General features: G+C 45.1%; 1 protein-coding gene across 3 annotated transcripts in view; it reads right to left on the bottom strand.

Moving 5' to 3' along the window:
* The window catches only part of SPATS1 (spermatogenesis associated serine rich 1), a 136,575-nt gene extending 112,173 nt beyond the window's left edge, over window positions 1–24,402 (bottom strand). For all 3 annotated transcript variants that reach the window (XM_073586592.1, XM_073586591.1, XM_073586593.1), the window contains exon 1: window positions 24,274–24,402. In XM_073586592.1, the coding sequence (XP_073442693.1) occupies window positions 24,274–24,307 (34 nt within the window). In that variant the 5' untranslated portion in view covers window positions 24,308–24,402. The remainder of the gene's footprint in view (window positions 1–24,273) is intronic.
* Between the last annotated feature and the right edge of the window lie 2,875 nt (window positions 24,403–27,277).

Below are 27,277 nucleotides of genomic sequence, written 5' to 3' on the forward strand. Positions count from 1 at the left end.
CCCAGCTTTGCACATAGACTTGCCTCTGCACCTAGCATTCACATGGTATGTCCATCCACCCAGCTCTCCTGCTCTCCTGCTGTCTGTCTATGAAGGGCACACAGTGCATCACCCAGCTTTGCACATAGACTTGCCTCTGCACCTAGCATTCACATGGTATGTCCATCCACCCAGCTCTCCTGCTCTCCTGCTGTCTGTCTATGAAGGGCACACAGTGCGTCACCCAGCTTTGCACATAGACTTGCCTCTGCACCTAGCATTCACATGGTATGCCTTTCAGCTAACCCCAGCTTACCCCAGTGTTATTTATGACCTTGTTTACTCTGGCTTGATCATATGCATCTGGTCCACTCTTAATTGTCTGACCAAGAAGAGCAGAGACCACTCCTCTCTGCTTCACACCTGACTGCACTTAGTTGTACATATATTGCAGAGCACAAGTCTGCATAGACTTCAGTCTGCATTGTGATTCCTATAAGTGTGTTCTAGAAGTGTGAAGATTAATTTAAGAATTAAAACCAGAATTGAACCAGAAGGGAACTGAAGGTAACTGTACACAGTCACTGTAAACAATGTTTCTGTTTGTTTTCACTTTCACCCCAATAATCCTTCACTTTCTGCTAATTCCCCTAATCCCTACTCCTAGTAAGGAACTGTTCATCTCTTCTTCAATCCTCCCCATCCACCTCACCTCTGCCTCAAAACTGTTCCTTAACATACAATCCTCTGTCTCCAAACACAGACAGCCCCCTCATGCCCTCTCCTGCTCCCACCTGCTAACACTTTCTCTGCTCCTTCTCACTGCTGGTGATATCTCTCCAAATCCTGGTCCTCCTCACCACATTCCCACAGTCATTTCTACCTCCCATCCACGCTCTATCACAACCTTCCGTAACCTCTCTAACCTTATACCCATTCACCCAGCCCCCGCTTCCCCAGTCCCACTAACAGGAGCTCTGTGGAACGCTCGCTCTGTCTGCAACAAGCTTTCCTACATCCATGATCTTTTTGTTACTACCAAACTTTCCTTCCTCGCCATCACCGAAACCTGGCTCACCCCTTCTGACACAGCCTCTCCTGCTGCACTTTCGTATGGCGGCTTCCACCTTTCTCACACCCCCTGCCCCAGCAGCAAATATGGCGGAGGAGTTGGTTTTCTCCTGTCAGATACCTGCTCCTTCACCCCAATCCCACTGCCACCCTCTGTTACCCTCCCTTCCTTTGAGGTGCACTCTGTGCGCATCTACTCCCCCTCCAACCTCCAACTGGCTGTCATCTACCGCCCCCCAGGGCCAGCCACCACCTTCTTTGACCACTTCACCACCTGGTTACTTCATTTCCTTTCCGCGGACATCCCTACTATCATCATGGGCGACTTCAACATCCCCATTGACACTTCCCTCTCAGCTGCCACTAAACTTCTATCTCTCACTTCCTCCTTCGGCCTCACTCAATGGTCTTCTACAGCCACCCACAAAGATGGCCACACACTGGACCTCATCTTCACCCACCTCTGCTCCCTATCTAACCTCTCTAACTCACCTCTTCCTCTCTCTGACCACAACCTGCTCACATTCTCTTCCCTCTTCACTCCATGTCTACAATCCCCACCCCACAAACTTTCACACCCTCGCAGGAATCTTAAACACCTTGACCTACACTCATTATCTGAATCCCTCCTCCCTCTTACAGATATAAGTTCCTTACACAATGCGGATGACGCTGCCGCTCTATATAACACCACAATAGCTGTAGCTTTGGAATCCGCTGCCCCACTTACACATACCAAAACTCGCAAAATCAACAGACAGCCCTGGCACACCAGCCTGACCAAAGCGCTGAGGCGAGCTTCCAGGGCTGCTGAGCGCAGATGGAAAAGATCCCACTCCAACGAGCACTTTATCGCATTCAAACAGTCCCTCACTACTTTCAAGACCACACTCGCCACAGCTAAACAAACCTACTTCTCATCTCTAATATCCTCCCTGTCTCACAACCCTAAACAGTTATTCAACACCTTCAATTCTCTCCTCCGCCCCCCAGCACCTCCTCCCTCCCCACTCATCTCAGCTGAAGACTTTGCCTCATTTTTCAAGCAGAAAATTGATAACATCAGGGACAGTTTTGGTCAACAACCCCCAGAGCCCTTTCTCCAGACTACCCAGCCCTCCACCTTCAAAACCAACTTCTCCACCATTACAGAAGATCGACTCTCCACTCTACTCTCAAGATCACATCTCATCACCTGTGCACTCGACCCGATCCCATCCCACTTCATCCCAAACCTCACCACAGTCTTCATCCCAACCCTAACCCATCTCTTCAACCTATCACTAACAACTGGTGTTTTCCCCTCAAGCTTTAAACATGCCTCCATCACACCTATCCTCAAAAAGCCCTCTCTTGACCCATCCTCTGTATCTAGCTATCGCCCTATATCACTTCTCCCAAACTTTTCGGATTTTGGCGCGCACGGCGCACCGTCAAAAGTGCGCAGCGCAGGTCAAAGCGCAACTAGTGCACGGCCTGCGCACGATCTGCGCACCCTATGCTAAAGATAGGGTGCGCCGATCGCAGACGCCGCTGTGCACTAGGAGGCGGCGCTACAAGCAAGGGGCGGGCACGCCGGGCAGAGAGCCGGCTCGGGGGCGGAGCTACCCCCGGCCGTGCGTGCGCTTAAAAAGCGCTAATGTGAAACCAGCCTAACACCAACACAACCTTAGTACTGTCATGGTGACCTCACCATAGAAACTGATGTTAAACCAGTAGTAACTAACAGCTTATTAACACAGTGATGGACTTTTCATATATTTTTTTTTTTAATTAAGAAACTATCCAAAAATTAAACTGGAGTACCCGGAGGAAACCCACAAACACAGGGAGAACATACAAACTCTTTGCAGATGTTGTCCCTTGTGGAATTTGACCCCCAAACCCCAGCGCGGCAAAGCAATAGTGTTAACCACTGATATTCCCCCTTACCAAGATATTACGCAAGAAATTAAAAACATAATTCAGTAACTTGTGACTAAAGAACACACTGTCTCTGACAGACATGGACTTCATTTTTTTTTTCAGCAAAAAATATTGTAATGACTTGCTGCTGCTTTTTCTTGCACGAAGAATGGATGAAAAAAATATGTGCTATTGGAATTTAAATGTAGGAGGATGGATTACATCTACACTATTTCACCCGTTCAATCACACTCAGTCTGTCACTGTTGTTTGCAGCTCACCAATCTATCTCCATCCCTTCATTTGAATACCGTATTTGTATTTATCAGCGACCACTTATCTCACACAATACCCTGCTATAGTGGTACAACACAATAAAGTGTGAAGTATTTTTCCAATGTTTTAGGCTTTCCCTTCCTGTCTATATTACAGAGTTGTGAGGTCTGATGTTCTCTCACTATCTTAAATCGCTCTTAAATGGCTGCTGCGTTCCTTGTCTCTGCTTTTATACAGGCTTTGATAGTACCTCTTGATTAGTTGCACCATACCATGTGATGCAATAGCTGCAAGGCATTATGGAGAAGCCTGTGCATTCATGCCTGAGAGAATTCTTGGACTTATGTGGTCTTCTACAATTTATAAAATGGGGGGGTGTGTGTGGGGGGGGCAATATTTTGACTATTTGAGCAAGTGAAATAGAAAATTGTTCACATTCGCCAGGAGTTGCAGATATCATAAAATTTGGCACAAATTGGATTCACATCAAATTGATTCATTCATCTCTAGTGACCTGGGGAACCTCAGCTGCAATGAAAATCTGGTGGCACTCTGGAATTTCATTTCTGGGAGACTGATGGGGCGTTAGATTGGTGCTTTATAATGTGCAAACGAAATGGTTTAATGACATTGATCATGGATAGTTTACCATTCATGCTGTTGCAGCAGGGACAGCACAGGAGCGCACAGTAGTTAGGGCACCACAGGGTTAAAAAAAACCCATATTTTAGTCCTTTTGCAAAAAGTTATGGTAATGGCAAAAGTTCTTTATTTTGGGGAGCTAAAATGTTTTTTTACTATTAAATTTCACTCTGATCATATTCTTTGTAAACTTTAAGATGCTAAAGTTTGCATACGTTATAGTCTGCCAAGTCAGCTGCTTAGAGTCTTCTGAAATTGCAAATTTGCAAAAAATACTGGCAAGCAAAGCAAGTTATGCTAAGATACAATCAAATGATGGTCAGACCCAAACTAGAAGAAGTATTAATCACAAAGCTCATTATTTTGGAAAAGGAATTGTCTGTTAACCAGATCATTGGAAGAAAAATATCCAACTGGAAGAATTCAACCTACCTTGCAGTTATTACTAAACCAGCATTAAATAATTTCTTTTTTAATTTGATTTGAACCTGTATATTATTGTCACGAATCTGTTGTCTGATTATGTGGGGCCAGGGGTTCCTAGCCTGTCTCTATCACTAGGGGTGCTGTTATTGATTGAGTCACCGTAGGAGGCCGACACAAAAATAGAAGCTACGTCCAGAAAACCAGAGAAGTTGGCAACTATCAGATTGCAGACCCCTGAACCTATCAACACAACTAGCAGTAGCCATGGGGGGTTCCTACGATGCCCTAGACCCCTCGATCACAGCCGGAGCGCTAAATAGCCTAAAGACAGAAAAGGAAATCTAAACTGCCCCAGAGCAGACCCCAAAGTAAAAGGCAGCCCCCAACATATAATGACGGTAAAGCAAGATAAAAAAACACTCACACAGATAGAAAGATAGGCTGAGCAAACGATGGGGCCCAAGCTAGCTAAACAGAACAGGAAAGGAAGGTTGCTGTCTGCAATCTGCCAAAACCCTATCAAAGACATAAGCCAACAAGCTGATATGAAAAAGACCCTGAAGCAGCTAGGCTTCAAAAACTAAATCAGCACTCAGGTATTTTCAGAAGACAGAGCTAAAGGAATTCAGCACACCCCAGCAGGGAATGGCAGAAATCCAGAAAAACAAAGCAAAACAAAGTCTAAGCACAAATGCAAAAGGCCGAGCAGAAAACTTAGCTTTAGAGGAGCAGGAATTCAGACTGGTCTCCAAGGATCCCACAGAGAAATCACCCGCAGGGCAGAAGGGCGTCGGCAGCCTTATATCCAGTCAGTAACTCCACTCAGCCAGTCATCATCATCAGACTCAGGTGTTTGATAATCAGGCTCACTATCTTTCTTTACCAGAAGAGGGAGTTCCTCGGGCCTCAGTAGTGAAGGGGAAAACTAACTCACAACAGTACTTCCCCATTGAGGAGGGGTCACCGAACCCTCAACCACGCCACCAGGGTGATCAGGGTGAGCCCGATGAAAGGCACGCACCAATCTTTTGGCATGAATATCAGAGGCAGAGACCCAGGAATTATCCTCCTGACCATAACCCTTCCACTTAACCAAATACTGGAGTCTCCATCTAGCCAGACGGGAATCCAGTACTTTCTCTACCTCATATTCCATGTTACCTTCAACCAATACAGGGTCTGGAGGTGCCACCCCCGGAACAACAGGTTCAACAATCCTCTTCAACAAAGATTTATGGAACACATTATGGATTTTAAATGTGACAGGAAGAGCCAAACGAAAAGAGACCGGATTAATAATCTTCAAAATCTTGTAAGGTCCAATAAATCTAGGCTTAAACTTAGGAGAAGCCACCTTCATAGCAATATTTTTTGATGATAACCACACCATATCACCAACCTTAAACTGGGGACCAATGGTCCTATGTCGGTTGGAAAACCACTGGGCCTTTTCCTGGGAGAGAGATAACTTATCCACCACTTGGTCCCAGATCTGGTGCATTCTTTCCACCACAGTGTCAACACCTGGGCAGGCAGAGGGCTCCACCTGCCCTGAAGAAAATCGAGGATGAAACCCAAAGTTACAAAAAAAAGGTGACATCAAAGTGGCAGAACTAGCTCTATTATTTAAAGCAAATTCGGCCAAGGGCAAAAATGAAACCCAATCAACCTGATCAGCAGAATTAATACATCTCAAATATGACTCCAAGGTCTGGTTTGTTCTCTCTGTCTGCCCATTGGTCTGAGGGTGAAAAGCAGAGGAGAAGGACAACTGAATTCCCAGCTTGGAACAGAAAGTTCTCCAAAATCTAGACACAAACTGGACTCCTCTGTCAGATACAATGTTCTCAGGAATCCCGTGCAAGCGAACCACCTGTTGCAAAAACAGGGGCACCAACTCAGAGGAAGATGGCAACTTAGGGAGTGGTACAAGATGAACCATCTTAGAGAACCTATCACAAATCACCCAAATAACAGTCATCCTTTGAGAGACAGGCATATCAGAGATGAAATCCATTGAAATATGGGTCCATGGCCTCTTGGGGACAGGCAAAGGCATCAACAACCTACTAGAGCGAGAACACGATTTAGACCGGGAGCACGTCCCACAGGACTGCACAAAATTCCTGACATCACGAGACAAGGAGGGCCACCAAAAAGACCGACTCACCAGATCTCTAGTACCAAAAATACCTGGATGACCAGTCAAAGCAGAGCAATGAACTTCAGACATCAGTCTCTTCTTCCACTGGTCAGGAACATACAACTTTCCACTGGGACAACGCTCAGGTTTGTCCTCCTGGAACTCTTGCAGAGCACGTCTCAAATCGGGCGAGATGGCAGAAAGAACTACCCCTTCGCCTAAGATGGTAGCAGGCTTGGTCACCACAGGAGAATCAGCAAAGAAGCTCCTAGAGAGGGCGTCTGCCTTGACATTCTTAGTTCCAGGAAGAAAAGAAACCACAAAATCAAAACGTGTAAAAAACAAGGCCCACCTAGCCTGTCTAGGGTTCAAGCGCTTAGCCGACTCTAGGTAAATAAAATTCTTGTGGTCAGTGAGGATCACGACTTGATGCTTAGCTCTCTCCAACCAATGTCTCCACTCCTCAAATGCCCATTTCATGGCCAACAGTTCCCGATTCCCCACATCATAGTTACGTTCAGATGGAGAGAACTTTCGGGAAAAGAAAGCACAGGGATTCATTTTAGATGTTACAGGATCCTTTTGGGACAAAACAGCTCCTGCACCAATCTCAGAAGCATCCACCTCTACCTGGAACGGAAGTGAGACATCAGGTTGCCGCAAAACCGGGGCGGAGGTGAATCTTCGCTTCAGCTCCTGAAAGGAAGAAACAGCCTCCGGAGACCAATTTAACACATCAGCACCCTTCTTAGTCAAATCAGTCAATGGCTTGGCAATACTAGAAAATTTTGCTATAAATTTCCGATAAAAATTAGCAAAACCCAAAAACTTCTGGAGGGCCTTCAAAGAAGTGGGCTGAACCCAATCGTAAATGGCCTGTACCTTGGCCGGGTCCATTTCAATAGTTGACTGGGACAAAATAAATCCCAAAAAAGAAATCCTCTGTACTCCAAAAAGGCATTTAGATCCTTTGACATACAGGGAATTCTCCCTCAAGATCCGGAACACAGTCCGAATATGTTCCACATGAGAATCCCAATCCTTGGAGAAAATCAAAATATCATCCAGATAGATAATCAAAAATTTATCGACAAAATCTCGGAAAATATCGTTCATAAAGCACTGGAAGACAGAAGGGGCATTAGTGAGCCCAAAAGGCATCACCAGGTACTCAAAATGTCCCTCCGGAGTATTAAACTCCATCTTCCATTCATCCCCATGCTTAATGCGAATAAGATTATACTCCCCCCTGAGGTCAAGCTTGGTAAACCAGCAAACACCTTTAACTCTGGAGAATAGATCAGAAATCGGTAACGGATACTGATATTTAACAGTAATTTTGTTGAGGGCACGATAATCAATACAAGGTCTTAATGATCCATCCTTTTTGGCTACAAAAAAAAAACCGGCACCTAAGAGTGACGAGGATGGTTTAATATGACCCTTCTCCAACGCCTCCTTAATATAGGATCGCATAGCCTCGTGCTCGGGTACAGATAGATTGAAGAGCCGACCCTTGGGAAATTTACACCCTGGGCTCAGTTCAATTGCACAGTCATAACTCCTATGAGGAGGCAGAGACGCAGACTCATTCTCACTAAATACATCATAAAAGTCCGCCAAATAATCAGGAACATCATGCGACTGAGGAGAGGTGGAAAACACCGGAGCCTCACTAAAGGCACACCGACAACCCCAACTCACCACAGGCACAGATTTCCAATCCAAAACTGGATTATGAATTTGTAACCAGGGAAACCCCAGAACAATAGTATCATGCAGATTATGCAACACCAAAAATCTGCAATTTTCTTGATGGTCTGGGGCGACCCGCGTTACCACCTGGGTCCAAAACTGAGGTTTATTTTTAGCCAAAGGAGTAGCATCAATCCCCCTCAAAGGGATAGGCGTCTGCAGAGGTGTCATCAGAAATCCACAACGTTTAGCAAAATCCAAGTCCATTAGGTTTAGGGCTGCTCCCGAATCCACAAAAGCCTTGGCAGAAAATGTGGACAGGGAGCAGATCAGAGTAATAGCCAGAAGAAACTTAGGTTGAACACCACCAACAGAAAATGTGTGTGCAAAGCGTTTCTCTCGTTTAGGACAGACAGAAATAATATGCGAGGCATCTCCACAGAAAAAGCACAACTTATTACGCCTTCTGAACTCCTGACGCTGCTCTCTGGAAAAAACTCTATCACATTGCATAGGTTCAGACATTTGTTCAACAGGTGGCAACACCTCTCGTGCAGCTTTGCGTTCGCGCAATCACCGATCAACCTGAATGGCTAATGACATAGAATCGTCAAGACCAGAGGGAACAGGAAATCCCACCATAGTATCTTTTACGGCTTCTGACAACCCCTTCCGAAAGAGAGCAGCCAAGGCATTATCATTCCAGGTAGTAAGTACTGCCCACTTTCGGAATTTTTGACAGTACAATTCTGCAGAATCACGACCCTGGTTCAATGCCAGCAAGGTCTTTTCAGCCTGATCAATTCCATTAGGTTCGTCATACAACAACCCCAAGGCCTGAAAAAATGCGTTCACATTAGTCAGAATAGGATCATCTGGTTTCAAAGAAAACGCCCAATCCTGGTGATCGCCACGCAGCAAAGAGATGACAATTTTAACCCGCTGGGCGGAGCTCCCTGACGAGTTAGGCTTCAAGGCAAAAAATAATTTACAATTATTTTTGAAATTCAAAAATTTAGACCGATCCCCAAAAAATACATTAGGTGTAGGAATCTTTGGTCCAGCAGCATGTGAATGAGCAAGGTAGGTGGAAATTCCCCGCACTTCCGCAGCGAGCTGCCTCACACGATCAGACAATTGCTTTATCTCCATTGAGAGAAAAAAAAATTCCCCCTACGGCCTCAGAGATATAGAGGAAAAAATATACACTTTTTTTTTTTCTTTTTACAATTCTTTCCTGCTATTGAGTACCCTAGGATCTGCGGTATGGCTGGTGATTCTGTTATGAATGAGTCACCGTAGGAGGCAGACACAAAAATAGAAGCTACGTCCAGAAAACCAGAGAAGTTGGCAATAGAGTTGACCGAAACGGGTCGAAAAAATTCAAAAGTCGCCGACTTTTGGCAAAGTCGGGTTTCATGAAACGAAACCCGACCCTAGGATGAGGTCGGCCACGAGGTTGGCGACTTACGCACCAAAGTCGCGTTTCAAAAGTTTGTTTTGCGCTCTTTTTCAGCCAATCAGGATCCACGGACACTGTGGGCAACGTGGTGACATAGGCACGGGTCACCACCATCTTTCAGAAGGGCATGCAAGTGATTGGCTTGCTTTGGTGGGCGTCACAGGGGGTATAAAAGGGCGTGCACGCCGACCGCCATCTTACTTCTGCCGATCTTAGTATAGGGAGAGGTTGCTGCTGATTCTGTAGGGAGAGCGTTAGGCAGGGAAGAAGACAAAAAAAACTGCTTCTGCTGCTAGAGATTTGGCCTGCACAACACACCAGTCACTGTGTGTGCAGTGCAAGGGGAGGCTATATAGTGGTGTATCAGTGGTGTTGGTTGTTGGGCTGCCTTCTAAGGCTTCCTGACATTCCTGCATTGCTGTTTACCCACTGCTCCGCAAACTGCTTTTTTAAAAGCAATCCCAATTTTTTTTTTTGTCCTGCTGAGAAGACAAAAAAACTGCTTCTGCTGCTAGCAATTTGGCCTGCACAACACACCAGTCACTGTGTGTGCAGTGCAAGGGGAGGCTATATAGTGGTGTATCAGTGGTGTTGGTTGTTGGGCTGCCTTCTAAGGCTTCCTGACATTCCTGCATTGCTGTTTACCCACTGCTCCGCAAACTGCTTTTTTAAAAGCAATCCAATCTCCCTTATCCTCTAGTCACTTTTGTCACAGCTGTGCCATCGAGCCTGTCACATAGCACTCAGATATTCATTGGGCCTCACACAATCCAAAAGTGTCCAGTGTCCAAAAGTGTGTGCAGAGATTCAAAATCTCCCTTATCCTCTAGTCACTTTGGTCACAGCTGTGCCATCGAGCCTGTCACATAGCGCTCAGATATCAGTGGGCCTCACACAATGCAAAAGTGTCCATCCAGTGTCCAAAAGTGTGTGCAGAGATTCAAAATCTCCCTTATCCTCTAGTCATTTTTGTCACAGCTGTGCCATCGAGCCTGTCACATAGCGCTCAGATATTCAGTGGGCCTCACACAATCCAAAAGTGTCCATCCAGTGTCCAAAAGTGTGTGCAGAGATTCAATATCTCCCTTATCCTCTAGTCACTTTTGTCACAGCTGTGCCATCGAGTCTGTCACATAGCGCTCAGATATCAGTGGGCCTCACACAATCCAAAAGTGTCCATTCAGTGTCCAAAAGTGTGTGCAGAGATTCAATATCTCCCTTATCCTCTAGTCACTTTGGTCACAGCTGTGCCATCGAGCCTGTCACATAGCGCTCAGATATCAGTGGGCCTCACACAATCCAAAAGTGTCCATCCAGTGTCCAAAAGTGTGTGCAGAGATTCAATATCTCCCTTATCCTCTAGTCACTTTTGTCACAGCTGTGCCATCGAGCCTGTCACATAGCGCTCAGATATTCATTGGGCCTCACACAATCCAAAAGTGTCCAGTGTCCAAAAGTGTGTGCAGAGATTCAAAATCTCCCTTATCCTCTAGTCACTTTGGTCACAGCTGTGCCATCGAGCCTGTCACATAGCGCTCAGATATCAGTGGGCCTCACACAATCCAAAAGTGTCCATCCAGTGTCCAAAAGTGTGTGCAGAGATTCAAAATCTCCCTTATCCTCTAGTCACTTTGGTCACAGCTGTGCCATCGAGCCTGTTACATAGCGCTCAGATATCAGTGGGCCTCACACAATGCAAAAGTGTCCATCCAGTGTCCAAAAGTGTGTGCAGAGATTCAAAATCTCCCTTATCCTCTAGTCACTTTTGTCACAGCTGTGCCATTGAGCCTGTCACATAGCGCTCAGATATTCATTGGGCCTCACACAATCCAAAAGTGTCCAGTGTCCAAAAGTGTGTGCAGAGATTCAAAATCTCCCTTATCCTCTAGTCACTTTGGTCACAGCTGTGCCATCGAGCCTGTCACATAGCGCTCAGATATCAGTGGGCCTCACACAATCCAAAAGTGTCCATCCAGTGTCCAAAAGTGTGTGCAGAGATTCAAAATCTCCCTTATCCTCTAGTCACTTTTGTCACAGCTGTGCCATCGAGCCTGTCACATAGCGCTCAGATATCAGTGGGCCTCACACAATCCAAAAGTGTCCATCCAGTGTCCAAAAGTGTGTGCAGAGATTCAAAATCTCCCTTATCCTCTAGTCACTTTTGTCACAGCTGTGCCATCGAGCCTGTCACATAGCTCTCAGATATTCATTGGGCCTCACACAATCCAAAAGTGTCCAGTGTCAAAAGTGTGTGCAGAGATTCAAAATCTCCCTTATCCTCTAGTCACTTTGGTCACAGCTGTGCCATCGAGCCTGTCACATAGCGCTCAGATATCAGTGGGCCTCACACAATCCAAAAGTGTCCATCCAGTGTCCAAAAGTGTGTGCAGAGATTCAAAATCTCCCTTATCCTCTAGTCACTTTGGTCACAGCTGTGCCATCGAGCCTGTCACATAGCGCTCAGATATCAGTGGGCCTCACACAATCCAAAAGTGTCCATCCAGTGTCCAAAAGTGTGTACAGAGATTCAAAATCTCCCTTATCCTCTAGTCACTTTTGTCACAGCTGTGCCATCGAGCCTGTCACATAGCGCTCAGATATTCATTGGGCCTCACACAATCCAAAAGTGTCCAGTGTCCAAAAGTGTGTGCAGAGATTCAAAATCTCCCTTATCCTCTAGTCACTTTGGTCACAGCTGTGCCATCGAGCCTGTCACATAGCGCTCAGATATCAGTGGGCCTCACACAATCCAAAAGTGTCCATCCAGTGTCCAAAAGTGTGTGCAGAGATTCAAAATCTCCTTTATCCTCTAGTCACTTTGGTCACAGCTGTGCCATCGAGCCTGTCACATAGCGCTCAGATATCAGTGGGCCTCACACAATCCAAAAGTGTCCAGTGTCCACAAGTGTCTGCAGAAATTCAAAATCTCCCCTGTCCTATAGACACCTTGTACCTTGTTTTACATTACTATATACAGTAGTTTGTTGGATTTTGTCTACATTTCTACCAAAAATGAGGAAGGCTGGTGGAAGAGGCCGTGGAATTGGGTGAGGGTTGGCAGCTGGTAATGATGGTGTTGGTGGTGGATCTGATGGTAGTGGCAAGAGCAAAATAGGACCGAATGCAGGAGGTGCTGACCCTGCGTCATCATCTGGCTACATAAGGCCTCGAACGCTTAGTTTTCTAGGAGTTGGCAAACCGCTTTTAAAGCCAGAGCATCAGGAAAAAGTTTTGTCTTACATTGCTGACTCAGCCTCCAGCTCTATCGCCTCCTCTTCTTCAGTTGTAAAAAGTAAAAGCACTGAGTCGTCATTGGAGGCTCATGTTCATGAACCACACCTTTCCTTGTGTCCTTCACCCCAACCAAGATTGAAGGATGACGCAGGCCATACTACTGATTACTCCATGGAGCTGTTTTCACATACCATGCCTGGATTATCAAGTCAAATGGTGAATTACCCAGGCCAAGATGAATCTGACATGGAGTGCACTGATGCACAGCCGCTGATGGATGATTCTGCTGGTACATTCACTCAGAGCACTACATTGTCCTCGCAGTGTACAGTGCCAGATTCTGACCCTGATGAGACTCAGGTGCCCCTTCCCGCACACTATACCACCATACACGGTGACACAGAGGAAGGTGCACATGACATAGAAGAGGAGGTGATGGATGACCCAGTTGTTGACCCAGATTGGCATCCATTGAGGGAAGAGGGTGCTGCTTCCAATAGCTCAGATGAGGAGCATCCACAGCAGACATCGACATCGCAACAGCTGTTATCTGGCAGGCCCGGAGCATTCCAAAGACAGGTTCCAAACATCAAAAGAGTTGCTGGACAGCTTGTCCAGAGGGTCAAAAGATCACAGCGTGCTAGGCCGCAAAATGTCTGCCAAAGTAGGAAGAGTGCAGTGTGGCACTTTTTTGAACAAAATCCTCATGATCAGGCCAAGGTTATCTGTAAGAAGTGCGCAAAGACCTTTAGCCGAGGGAAAAATCTGAAAAATTTGAATACCAGTTGCATGCTTAGACATTTAACCAGCATGCACTTGCAAGCGTGGACACAACACCAAACCTCAAGTGCCACATGTGCAACTGATCACAACGAAGGTAGTCAGCAACGCTACATTGTTTCCCCCACTGTAAGCCCACCGGTTAGCACAGCAGCAAATGTTGAGGTGTCGTTGCAAGACCACAGCAGTCAGGGAATCCCACTGTTATATCAACGAAAGGCTGATTCTAGGCCATCAGAAAGAACACCAACTCCATCACCATCATCAACCTTGCTTGGCTCACACCTTGAACCTGGTGGTGCAGTGCTTCCTCAAAAATTATCCGGAGTTAACAGCCCTGCTCCAGAAGGTGCGAAGACTGTGCGCGCACATCCGCCGGTCGCCTGTACACTTCGTTCGTATGCAGAAGCTGCAGCAATTGCTCCACCTTCCCAACCATCGCCTCATTATCGACATTGCAACAAGTTGGAACTCCACCCTGCACATGGTGGAGCGGCTGTGCGAGCAGAGGCAGGCCATAATGCATTTGTGGGAGGATACACGGCCAGGCACTTTGAGAGCAGACATGGAGTTGACAGGTGTGCAGTGTTCGAAGCTGAAAGACCTTTGTAAAGTCCTTCAGTGTTTTGAGGAATGCACACGGCTGGTAAGCGCAGACGACGCCATCCTAAGCATGAGCATCCCACTTATGCGTCTGCTCATGCAAACTTTGACGCACCTTAAGGAGCAGGCGTCTGCAGCCAATGTTGATGAGGAGGAAGAGGAGGAGGGAATCCTTGATGACATTCAGCCATTGTCTGCTCAGGGACCTCTCCTGGACGAGGTGGAGGAAGAAGAGGAGGAGGAGGATGATGATGGGGATGATTACTTAGGGGAGGAGGATGCATCTCGTGGGGCAAGTGAAAATGTTGGCGTGGCAAGGTCTGGTACAGGGTTTGTGCGTGACTGGAGGGATGTGGATTTGCCAGAAAGTGCTCCTCCACCCAGCACTCGCAGTGCATCATTGACACCGGGAACATTGGCCCACATGTCAGATTATGCCTTGCGGATCCTAAAAAGGGACCCCCGCATTGCCAAAATGATGAACGATGACGACTACTGGTTGGCCAGCATCCTGGATCCACGCTATAAAGGCAAATTACAAAACATCATGCCACAGGAGAACCTTGACCTAATATTGGCTAATAAACAAGCAACTCTGGTAAATCGGTTGCTTGAGGCATTCCCAGCACACAGCAGCGGTGATGGTTCTCACACGAGCCGTACAGGCCGGGGGCAGCTTGGCAGAGGTGTTCGTGGTGCACACAGCAGAAGTGGCGTTGGAGACAGGGGTTTCATGACAATGTTGTGGACTGATTTTTCAAATACCGCTCACACAACTGGTAATACTGCATCGATGGAAAGTGACAGGAGACAGCAGTTGTCAACTATGGTTACAAACTACTTTTCCTCCCATATCGATGTTCTCCCACACAGGTCATTCCCCTTTGACTATTGGGCCGCTAAACTGGACACCTGGCCTGAATTGGCCCAATATGCCTTACAGGAGCTCGCTTGCCCAGCTGCAAGTGTGCTATCGGAAAGAGTCTTCAGTGCAGCTGGATCAATCCTGACAGAAAAAAGGACCCTTCTGTCAACCCAAAATGTGGATGATCTAACCTTCATTAAAATGAACCACGCATGGGTTTCCAAGGATTTTGTCCCACCTTCCCCTGATGACACATAGGGTGACAGAAAAATGGCTTGCTTTGGTCCACCTCTTCCTGGTACTTCACCTATTTCGCCTTTTGCATCAGCTGAATGTCCAACATCAACATATGCCACTTTCTAAAACTCCCTAACTGTGCTGCCTCCCCCCCCATGGCCGGGGTCACCACCTAGCGCACGACACCGTGCAAGTGCCGTTGCCCTGGACAGGTGGGTAGGCCGACTCTTGGGCGCGGGCACTGGCACAGGGTCCCTCATAGTGCAATCAAGTGTCTCTGACGGTGGTGGTGCACACCCGCCGTCAGACACACCGCTGTACTATGAGGGGCCCAGTGCCAGTACCGACGCCCACGAGTGGGCCCCCCTTGCTTGGGCAGGGCCCCAGCATTTGCAATCTTTACCTCTCCCTGCTCCTCCGCTGTGTAATCTGGGCCGTCAAATCCATACTGTGCCTGACACCGTCTGAGCCTGCCTCCTGATGCATAGACATATATTTTGAATGTGTACGCTATCCATACATGTTATCCGGGGATACGGTACCCTTTCTAACCTTTGTGCAATCACGTGCAATCCATACTGGGCCTAACACCGTCTGAGCCTGCCTCCTGAGACATATATTTTGAATGTGTACGCTATCCATACATGTTATCTGGGGATACGGTACCCTTTCTAACCTTTGTGCAATCACGTGCAATCCATACTGGGCCTAACACCGTCTGAGCCTGACTCCTGAGACATATATTTTGAATGTGTACGCTATCCATACATGTTATCTGGGGATACGGTACCCTTTCTAACCTTTGTGCAATCACGCGCAATCCATACTGGGCCTAACACCGTCTGAGCCTGCCTCCTGAGACATATATTTTGAATGTGTACGCTATCCATACATGTTATCCGGGGATACGGTACCCTTTCTAACCTTTGTGCAATCACGTGCAATCCATACTGGGCCTAACACCGTCTGCGCCTGCCTCCTGAGACATATATTTTGAATGTGTACGCTATCCATACATGTTATCCGGGGATACGGTACCCTTTCTAACCTTTGTGCAATCACGTGCAATCCATACTGGGCCTAACACCGTCTGAGCCTGCCTCCTGAGACATATATTTTGAATGTGTACGCTATCCATACATGTTATCTGGGGATACGGTACCCTTTCTAACCTTTGTGCAATCACGTGCAATCCATACTGGGCCTAACACCGTCTGAGCCTGCCTCCTGAGACATATATTTTGAATGTGTACGCTATCCATACATGTTATCCGGGGATACGGTACCCTTTCTAACCTTTGTGCAATCACGTGCAATCCATACTGGGCCTAACACCGTCTGAGCCTGCCTCCTGAGACATATTTGAATGTGTACGCTATCCATACATGTTATCCGGGGATACGGTACCCTTTCTAACCTTTGTGCAATCACGTGCAATCCATACTGGGCCTGACACCGTCTGATCCTGCCTCCTGAGACATATATTTTGAATGTGTACGCTATCCATACATGTTATCTGGGGATACGGTACCCTTTCTAACCTTTGTGCAATCACGTGCAATCCATACTGGGCCTAACACCGTCTGAGCCTGCCTCCTGAGACATATATTTTGAATGTGCACGCTATCCATACATGTTATCTGGGGATACGGTACCCTTTCTAACCTTTGTGCAATCACGTGCAATCCATACTGGGCCTAAAACCGTCTGAGAATGATAGATGGGGCCCACCATACACTGGAACATTCCAAAGGTGGACATCAGACACTAGAGCAGCATTTACAGGGCCCATTATACACTAGAGCATTAGAAATGAGGCCCATTATGTTTGGAGCATTATTTGGGCCCATAAGACAGTAGAGCTTCATCCATGGGGACCAACATATACTGTAGCATTATGTGGAGCTCATCATATACTGTTTCAAACATTATATGGGACCAATGATTCTGTATGGAGAAATAGATGGGCCTCGTCATGAGATGTAAAAAGTGAGGTATTTTTCATTGTACTATACCGCTATTTCTCTGCCGTATCGGAGCATGATGAGTTGTGGTATGTGTTAAAGGGGCGCTCTTTCGCCCAGGGCACATGAAAACCTGGAGCCAGCCCTCCCCCCCACAGTCTGTAGCCAAATAACCCCCATTTTTCAGTGCGTAACTTGTATTATGGAGTTAATTACACCCCAGAGTACTGAAGGAGATAGCAGAAGAAATTTTTGAACCCCTCTCTATAATCTTTGAAAATTCTTGGAGAACAGGAGAAGTGCCAGAAGACTGGAGAAGAGCAAATGTTGTTCCTATCTTCAAAAAGGGGAAGAAGGTGGACCCAGGTAACTATAGGCCGGTGAGTCTGACTTCTATACCAGGAAAGATCTTTGAACAAATTATTAAACAACATGTATGTCAATACCTGGATAAGAATGAAGTGATTAAACAGAGTCAGCATGGGTTTGTAACTAATAAGTCATGTCAGACTAACTTAATTTACTTCTATGACGGTATCACTGATTGGGTGGATCAAGGAAATGCTGTAGATATAGTATATCTTGACTTCAGCAAAGCATTTGACAAAGTCTCTCATATAATCCTTATTGAAAAAATGATTAAGTATGGAATGGACAAGGCAACTGTTAGGTGGATTCATAACTGGCTTAGTGATCGGACCCAAAGAGTGGTCGTAAATGGCTGCACATCCAGTTGGAAGAATGTCTCAAGTGGGGTACCACAGGGCTCTGTCCTGGGCCCTGTATTGTTCAACATCTTTATCAACGATTTAGATGAAGGAATTGAGGGTAAACTGATTAAATTTGCTGATGACACAAAGCTAGGAGGGATAGCTAATACTAGAGAAGAGAGAGAGAGGATTCAAAAAGATTTAAATAAACTGGAGAAGTGGGCAGCAACTAACAGAATGGTTTTTAACAGGGAGAAATGCAAAGTACTACATCTGGGCAATAAAAATGGAAAAAACATATATAGAATGGGAGGAATAGGGCTAAGTGACAGCACATGTGAAAAAGACTTGGGTATACTAATAGATCACAGACTGAATATGAGTCAACAGTGTGATGCAGCAGCAAAAAAGGCAAATGCAATTCTAGGATGTATTAACAGAAGCATACAGTCTAGATCACGTGAAGTCATTATTTCCCTCTACTCCTCTTTGGTCAGACCTCATCTGGAATATTGTGTCCAGTTTTGGGCACCACATTTTAAAAAAGACATCAACAAACTGGAGCAAGTTCAGAAAAGAGCGACCAGAATGGTGACCGGTCTGCAAACCCTGTCTTATGAGGAAAGGTTGCAGGATTTGGGAATGTTTAGTTTGCAAAAGAGAAGACTGAGAGGAGACTTAATAGCTGTCTACAAATATCTAAAGGGCTGTCACATTGTAGAAGGATCAACTTTATTCTCATTTGCACAAGGAAAGACTAGAAGCAATGGGATGAAACTGAATGGGAGGAGACACAGATTAGATATTAGAAAAAACTTTTTGACAGTTAGAGTGATCAATGAGTGGAACAGGCTGCCACGAGAAGTGGTGAGTTCTCCTTCAATGGAAGTCTTCAAACAGAGGCTGGACAGACATCTGACTGGGATGATTTAGCGAATCCTGCTTTGAGCAGGGGGTTGGACCAGATGGCCCAGGAGGTCCCTTCCAACTCTACGATTCTATGATTCTATAATTAAGGTTGACAAGCTTAAGTAAGAAGAATTGATGCTTTTGGCATTCAAATGGGCACTGTTGGTGTGTTTCCTGTCCTCCTCTCACTGCCGACTTTTATTCCCCATTGACTTACATTGGGTTTCGTGTTTCGGGACGACCCCGACTTTTCCCTATAATCGGACGATCTTGCTCGACCCGACTTTTGGAAAAGTCGGGTTTCACGAAACGAAACGCGACCCTAAAAAACCAAAAGTCGCTCAACTCTAGTTGGCAACTATCAGATTGCAGACCCCTGAACCTATCAACACAACTAGCAGTAGCCGTGGGGGGTTCCTACGATGCCCTAGACCCCTCGATCACAGCCGGAGCGCTAAATAGCCTAAAGACAGAAAAGGAAATCTAAACTGCCCCAGAGCAGACCCCAAAGTAAAAGGCAGCCCCCAACAAATAATGACGGTGGAGCAAGATGAAAAAACACTCACACAGATAGAAAGATAGGCTGAGCAAACGATGGGGCCCAAGCTAGCTAAACAGAACAGGAAAGGAAGGTTGCTGTCTGCAATCTGCCAAAACCCTATCAAAGACATAAGCCAACAAGCTGATATGAAAAAGACCCTGAAGCAGCTAGGCTTCAAAAACTAAATCAGCACTCAGGTATTTTCAGAAGACAGAGCTAAAGGAATTCAGCACACCCCAGCAGGGAATGGCAGAAATCCAGAAAAACAAAGCAAAACAAAGTCTAAGCACAAATGCAAAAGGCCGAGCAGAAAACTTAGCTTTAGAGGAGCAGGAATTCAGACTGGTCTCCAAGGATCCCACAGAGAAATCACCCGCAGGGCAAAAGGGCGTTGGCAGCCTTATATCCAGTCAGTAACTCCACTCAGCCAGTCATCATCATCAGACTCAGGTGTTTGATAATCAGGCTCACTACCTTTCTTTACCAGAAGAGGGAGTTCCTCGGGCCTCAGTAGTGAAGGGGAAAATGAACTCACAACAGGGTGCCTTAGTTATCCCTCTTCCCCAGGTCACTTCTGATGGTGAAGATGCTGGGGCCATGTATCTTGCTATCTCCTGTATTGTCACTTATCTGTCCCCTCCCCCACCCAGGGAAGTGAGAAGGAATAGTGTATGTAAATACATAAACCAGACAAGCAAGGAAGGACGTACAGCAATAAATGAATATACCAATCATGCAAAATATGCACTCACAGACAACAGAGGGGAACAAGCGAGATAAAAGCAACTCTCTAAAATGCCTCTACTGAACACCGAATCCTCCACTCCTCACCAGACAGTGCAAGACTTAACAGTGACAATCCAGATTGCCAGAGGTGAGAATATATAGGAGAAGGGAGACTCCAAGCTGAACAGTTTAACCCCTGCACTGCTGAAATAAACCTGCACAATTTATTATATATAATTCTGTAGATAAGCCCCTGATGTAAAGATAAGAAAAACGAGTTAGATTATACTCACCTGGGGGTCCTGTCCGGTCCAATGGGTGTCATGGTCCGGTCCGACGTCTCCTATCTTCTAGTGATGATGTCCTCCTTCTTACTTCTGCCGTGGCTCCTGCGCAGGCGTACTTTATCTGCCCTTTTGAGGGCAGAGAAAAGTACTGCAGTGCGCAGGCGCCGGGAAAGGTCAGAGAGGTCCGGCGCCTGCGCAATGCAGTACTTTACTCTGCCCTCAACATGGCTGATAAAGTACGCCTATGCAGGAGCCGTGGCAGAAGTAAGAAGGAGGACATCAATGCTATAAGATGGGAGGCATCGGATCGCGTCACCCATCGGACTGGACCAAGCCCTCCCGTTGAGTATAATCTAACTTGTTTCTCTTATCTTTCTGGTTACATCGGGGACTTATCTACTGCATTACTGAATGCTGTAGAAAAACCCCAGATGGCTGTGGCCGCATCTCATAGGCCAAAAATGAGGTGACTAGTGTTGAGCGATACCTTCCAATATCGGGAAATATCAGATCGGATTGGATCGGACCGATACCCCAAAAATATCGGGTATCGCCGATTCCGATACCGGAAACCCATGCAAGTCAATGGGGCACAAATATCGGAATGAAAATAAACCCTTTCTTTACTTGCACATCCAGTTCGGGAGGGGGGAAGAGTGTGGGCAGTGCGTGGGCGGAGACTGTGTGTGGGCGGGGTCTGTACGGGCCTGCTGGGGGTCTGTGCGGGCCTGCCGGGGGTCTGTGCGGGCCTGCCGGGGGTCTGTGCGGGCCTGCCGGGGGTCTGTGTGGGCCTGCCGGGGGTCTGTGCGGCCCTGCCGGGGGTCTGTGCGGGCCTGCCGGGGGTCTGTGCGGGCCTGCCTGGGGTCTGTGTGGGCTGCCCCATTTGAAAGTTTGCACCGGGGCCCATAACTTTGTAGTTACGCCACTGGTCATTAAGTTATTTCTTTAGCTATCCATCTTGAACAAGACAAAAAAGGCAGCATTCCTGCCTCCAGGTGGAAAAAATGCAAAATAAGTTCATGCACTCATATAATGGGAAATGCTACCACCTAAATTAGTTATTTAATGCCATTTTACAAAAATCAGAAGAGTGCCTTGACCAGAGAAGGATCACATGACCTTGGGCATTATTTGGTGGGCTTCCTCCAAATGCATTGCAGCTATCACATCACATGTTCTAGCGTAGCCAATCCGGAAGGACCATCATAGCCTGAATAAAAGCAGAAGCAGGAACTGTAGCTGCTATTTTGCCATGAATCTGGATAGTGAGAAGACATTACAGTTCTTAGTTTAACAATAGAGATAGAGAGAGAAAGCGTCAGATGGAGTGGTGAAATCCTGCCACCTCTGGACCCTGGAGGAGACATGTTCTGTGCAGTGATGGATCGTACGTCTCTATCTAGTGTCTGATAGATGAGTCTGGGTTTGGTGAATGCCAGGATAACGTTATCCCCTGACTGCATTGTGCCCGCTGTACAGTTTGGTGGAGGAGGATAATGATCTGGGCTTGTTATCAGGTGTCAGTCTCAGCCCATTAGTTCCCATCTAGGGAAATCTTAATGTTCAGCACAAATATACAGTAAAGATATTTATCTTTGTACCGTGTTAGCTAGTAGGTAGAAAAATATTCAGAATTGAGAGTCCTCAGTGGTTGATACCTTTTAATGGCTAACTGAAAAGATGGTAACAAATTGCAAGCTTTGGAGACTACTCAGTTCTCTTCATCAGGCATATACACTAGTACAACATCTGAAGAATCACATATTCATACACAACACAGAAAGAAATAATGAAATAGATAAGACAAGTGACATGAAACAGAACTGTCATTATGGGAGAGTGATAAACAGTTATGGCCATAAATATTGGAACAATTCGTAGATAAGGAGTGAAAGTTTTTTTGTCCTCTGATTGGGGTCTGGTTCTGTGTTGTGATGACCTCACAAGGTCTGAAGAGCAAATTCCTTAATTGATGGAAAAAGACGTAAATCCATACGGCACATTCATTCAGTCCCCAACTGATGTTTTTAAAAACCTGACCATGTGTATAGTACCTGTATGAGCAGGATTCAGGCAGGTAATGTCCGATGTGGACACGCTATGGAAGAAGGCTTTTGTGTGCATGGCCCATAAGGGAGGGGTGGAAACCTCCCCAATCTTGCAAAAACAAGAAACCAATTAGACACAAACACATGGACCATGCACACAGCGAACAAGTCTGTATGACAGTGTTCACACTACGAAAAGACTGAAACACGGAAAAACACAGTAAAACAAATGTATAAAAATACTCTGTTGTAAAAAAGTAACAGTAAAGAGCAAGTGCTAGTAAAAAGATGATAATAAAACAGGGTATTTGGTTGATACGGCTTAGTTTACAATTTTTGCAAAAAGTGTATCAACCAAATACCCTGCTTTGTTATCTTTTTATTAGCACTTGCTGTTTACTGTTACTTTTGTACAGCAGAGTATTTTTATATGTTTGTTTTACTGTGTTTTTCTATGTTTCAGTCTTTTGGTGGTGTGAACACTGTCATACAGACTTGTTCACTGAGTGCATGGCCCATGTGTTTGTGTCTAATTCGATACATTTTTGTTGCAGAGATTTCTGCTGAAAAAACTTTACGTGTGCAAATACATTTATTCCAAAGGAGTGAGGGAGCAAAGAGAGCTCAATAAGGTTTTATCCAGTGACATCAATATATTGGTGCAGAGTGCATGCTCACCTGATGGGGTAGAGGATGCACAACAATCTCAAGGCATCAGTACCAGATGCCGCAAGCTCAATGGTCACAAGACCAGGAGAAATGCTGTTGCGGAAAACTACTGTATTTTTTTGTCTATAAGACGCAGTTTTTTCCAAAAAAAATTTTGGGCGGGATGGGAGTGCGTCTTATAGTCCATATTTACTTAACAGGCGCGTGGCACCAGCAGGAGTCGGGCGATTCTGCTGGCCTTGGGCTGGGAAGATGGGGTGTTTGGTGGTCCGACGCTGCAAGGCGATGATCTTACTCCTATCCCAGGCTGGTGCGGCAGGTTTGACATTTTGGGAAAGCCTGGAGATGCCGCACTTCCATTGTTGTAATTCAGGAGAAGAGACCTCGGTGCTGAGATCTCAATCTGTGCATCTGTAGCCTCCGGCTGCCATTCTCCCGGAAGTCATCGCATTGCAGTAATGCATGTGCGGGGGCTCCAGGCTTTCACAAAATGTCTCCGGAGTACACACACCACCGAGCACCGCCGAAACTGCCCACTAGCCTGGGATCGGGGTCAGATCGCCGGACCACTGAACACCTCCTGTCACCCCGCTCCATCAGCGCTGCCGATCCCAGCCCCGGTAAGCTGAATTTGGACTGTAAATATGGGGTGCGTCTTATAGTCCAAAAAATACAGTATACTGTATGGTTTTTCTGCACTGCTGCTGAAGTTGCCCGGAAAGGACCTAGGACACACAGGATGAAAGAATTGCGGTTTTAATATCTACGCATTTTGAAGTTATAGAACTTCTTCCTCACGGAATGTTATATCCTGGGAAAGAAGTTTAATAGATTGAAACACAGTTCTTTCTTCCTGTGTGTCCTGGGTCCTTTCCATGGAACTTCACCAGCAGCGCAGAAAAAACACTTATTGTTCCATAGCACATACACTTATTCTCACTATTTCACTAGAGTTAAAAAAAGCAATAAACTAAACTTTCACCTTAAAAATCTGATGTCAAGAAAACTTCCAAATTTATACCTGACACAGCTCTAGAATTGTGTCTACAATAAATTAAAATGCAATTAGATGACATCTCCCAGAAATACGATCTTTGGTACCTTTGTGAGGAAGGGGCTCCTGTAGATCCAGCATGATCGCTCCCTAGGAGGTATATACAGTAGCTGTGCACACAGGAGAGTATGGTGTCTTCCTCCCCATGGTCCTGGCCTCATTCTTGGCATGTTTAGGTAAACAGACTTTCTATTGAGTCCGGACAACAATGGCTTTGCTTAGAACAATGATATTTCCAAGGAGACAGAAGAATAAACACCAGAAGCTTTGACTATAGAATGTCTCCTACTGAGCTGTATCAGACTTCTACTGGAACAGAAGACCCCATACATATCTACTTATATATCAATGACCGTATAGTAATATATATTTGTATTTGTCTTTAAAAACAATGTGTTGTTGAGGACCAAAAAAACATTGAACATCAGAGAAGCAAAATTTGTCCTTCGGATATTCTCAAAGTCGTCAAAAATAAGAATACAGCATGGAAAATGCTATATATAAAAATTAAAAAAATCTATTTTTTTTTTATTACCAGAGGTACAAGAAAATACAAGTTAAAAATGGGAGAAAAACAATATGGATAAATAAAAGTAATGAGGGGGAAATAAGTAGCTAGAGGAAAGCTTTGCTGTGGGTTTACAAGTCTATAGGGAAATCTGCAAAGAAAATTCGGGAGTTCACGCAAGAGAAATTGACATGCTGAGGAATTGAAAAACACATCCCCGGTCAGTTTACGCAGTGGGGCGTTAAATTTCTATAAATTCCATCCACTCATGGAATTGTAAGATGTTGCGTTTCTGATGCAGTAAAAAAAAAAAAAAAAAAAAAAACCAAAGCAAAAAAAAAAGACAGCTTAAAAAATGCACAGAAGGCTCACTGCAAGACCATAGCCTTAGAGGCAGAAGTACATGAAGCTGTCACGCTCGGGTTGGGCGTGCCACCAGTCAGTCTGTACACTGTGTTCTGATCTTGGTCCGATTTATTGTATATGGCCATCGGACTACGTCCTAACACACAGCCATTATCTGCCGGGTATGGGGTGAGCTCACCCCATAAGCCCTCTCCATACACCCGCTACCGAATTGCACCGTACATGTATGGCGGATGTCAGTAAGGGGTTAAGACCTTATAAAGGACACATGGTATAAAAAAAATAAATAAGTAAAAAAAAGAAAAAGAAACTGCACTAAAATATAATATAGGCTAAGAAATAAATTAAAGATGCCACCGCAAAATAAATCTATCAGCATCTTATAAAAAGTGGCCAATATGTAAAAATATTTTCTAGGAAAAGAAAAAAAACAAGTTATGGCTTTTTGAATAAAAGAGGACGAAAAAAAAAAAGCAGAAAAAAAGAAATATGCCTGGGAGTGAAGGTGTTATTCCTAGGGCCACTTGGGTTTATATTATACATCCATCTCCTTTTAAATGGGAAGAAGGCGCTTAAAATATTTCTACAGCTAAAAATTATCCAATCATAATCTTCTGCAGCTCGACCTCACACATCTACTATATAATTGTCTAATTCTGTCTGTCTGTAATGGAAATCCTGCCTTGCTGATTGGTCGCGGCAGTTAGGCCGCGACCAATCAGCGACAGTTGCTTAGTCATCGCAGCAACACGGCTGCATTGCTTATTGTACAGGCACTTTACAGCCGTTAAAGGCATCACTGCTGCGTCGCTCATTACACAGGCACAGTCCTGTACATATTCTGGAGTACAATACATTAGGTAACAGCAGAAAAGTGACTGCAGCTCTGGGTGTAACTGGAGTACAATACATTAGGTAACAGCAGAAAAGTGACTGCAGCTCTGGGTGTAACTGGAGTACAATACATTAGGTAAGATCTGAACAGTGACTGCAGCTCTGGCTGTAACAGGAGTATAATACATTAGGTAAGAGCAGAAGGGTGACTGCAGCTCTAGGTGTAACTGGACTACAATACATTAGGTAAAAGCAGAACACTGCAGCTCTGGGAGTAACTGGAGTACAATACATTAGGTAACAGCAGAACAGTGACTGCAGCTCTGGGTGTAACTGGAGTACAATACATTAGGTAACAGCAGAAAAGTGACTGCAGTTCTGGGTGTAACTGGAGTACAATACATAAAGTAAGATCTGAACAGTGACTGCAGCTCTGGCTGTAACAGGAGTATAATACATTAGGTAAGAGTAAAAATACACGAACATCAGATATAGAATTATATATGAGATACTTATATATATACGTATAAAAAAATATTAGCGATGAATTTTATAAAAATAATTATATATACTACCACCCGTGTTCAGTGAAATTAGTGGTTTACCCACTGATTAAAGAACCAAATCCTAATCTACCGAAGGACCCCTTGACCAGAAAAGACCAAACAGGATATAATTAATTAAATAATTTTTATTATATTAGTGGTAAAAAAATGTATATTTAAAACCAATTTAAAAACAATGTGCACGTAGGGACAATTGTATTACAATAAATTGGACCCAATTATTTATATACTATATTCGCATATGTATTCCTCAGTAGATCTCCAATATCTCATTTACTGGAAAAGTGCAAAATAAAATAAAAAAATGAAAAAAGATCAAATATATCAATATTCAATGAAATATAAAGTGCATGTGCATAGAACAATCATAATCTATGAAACCAATGATTACTGCAATAAAAAGTACAGTGTGCAAGTGCAAATAGCGACCATAACATTGGACTCACATTACCATGCAAAAAAAAGAAAATCACACTGACTTGAATATAAAGTGCAGTGCTGCAGAGGAATACAGGGAATTAGCTCATGTACCTTTAAGGGTCACCACGTCCCATTAGCGTGCTCCCCGACGCACGTTTCGGAATGTTTCCTTCATCAGGGGGTTGACCAGAAAAGACCAAACAGGATATAATTCAATAATTTTTATTATATTAGTGGCAAAAAATGTATATTTAAAACCAATTTAAAAACAATGTGCACGTAGGGACCAGAAGATGCCGGGAGTGTGGTGAGAGGAAGGACAGAGTCCGGGGGCCGTCGGAAGGTGAGTATATTACT

Source organism: Dendrobates tinctorius, unplaced genomic scaffold, assembly GCF_039654945.1.
Source record: "Dendrobates tinctorius isolate UK_male_01 unplaced genomic scaffold, ASM3965494v1 ptg000093l, whole genome shotgun sequence".
Lineage (NCBI taxonomy): Eukaryota > Metazoa > Chordata > Amphibia > Anura > Dendrobatidae > Dendrobates > Dendrobates tinctorius.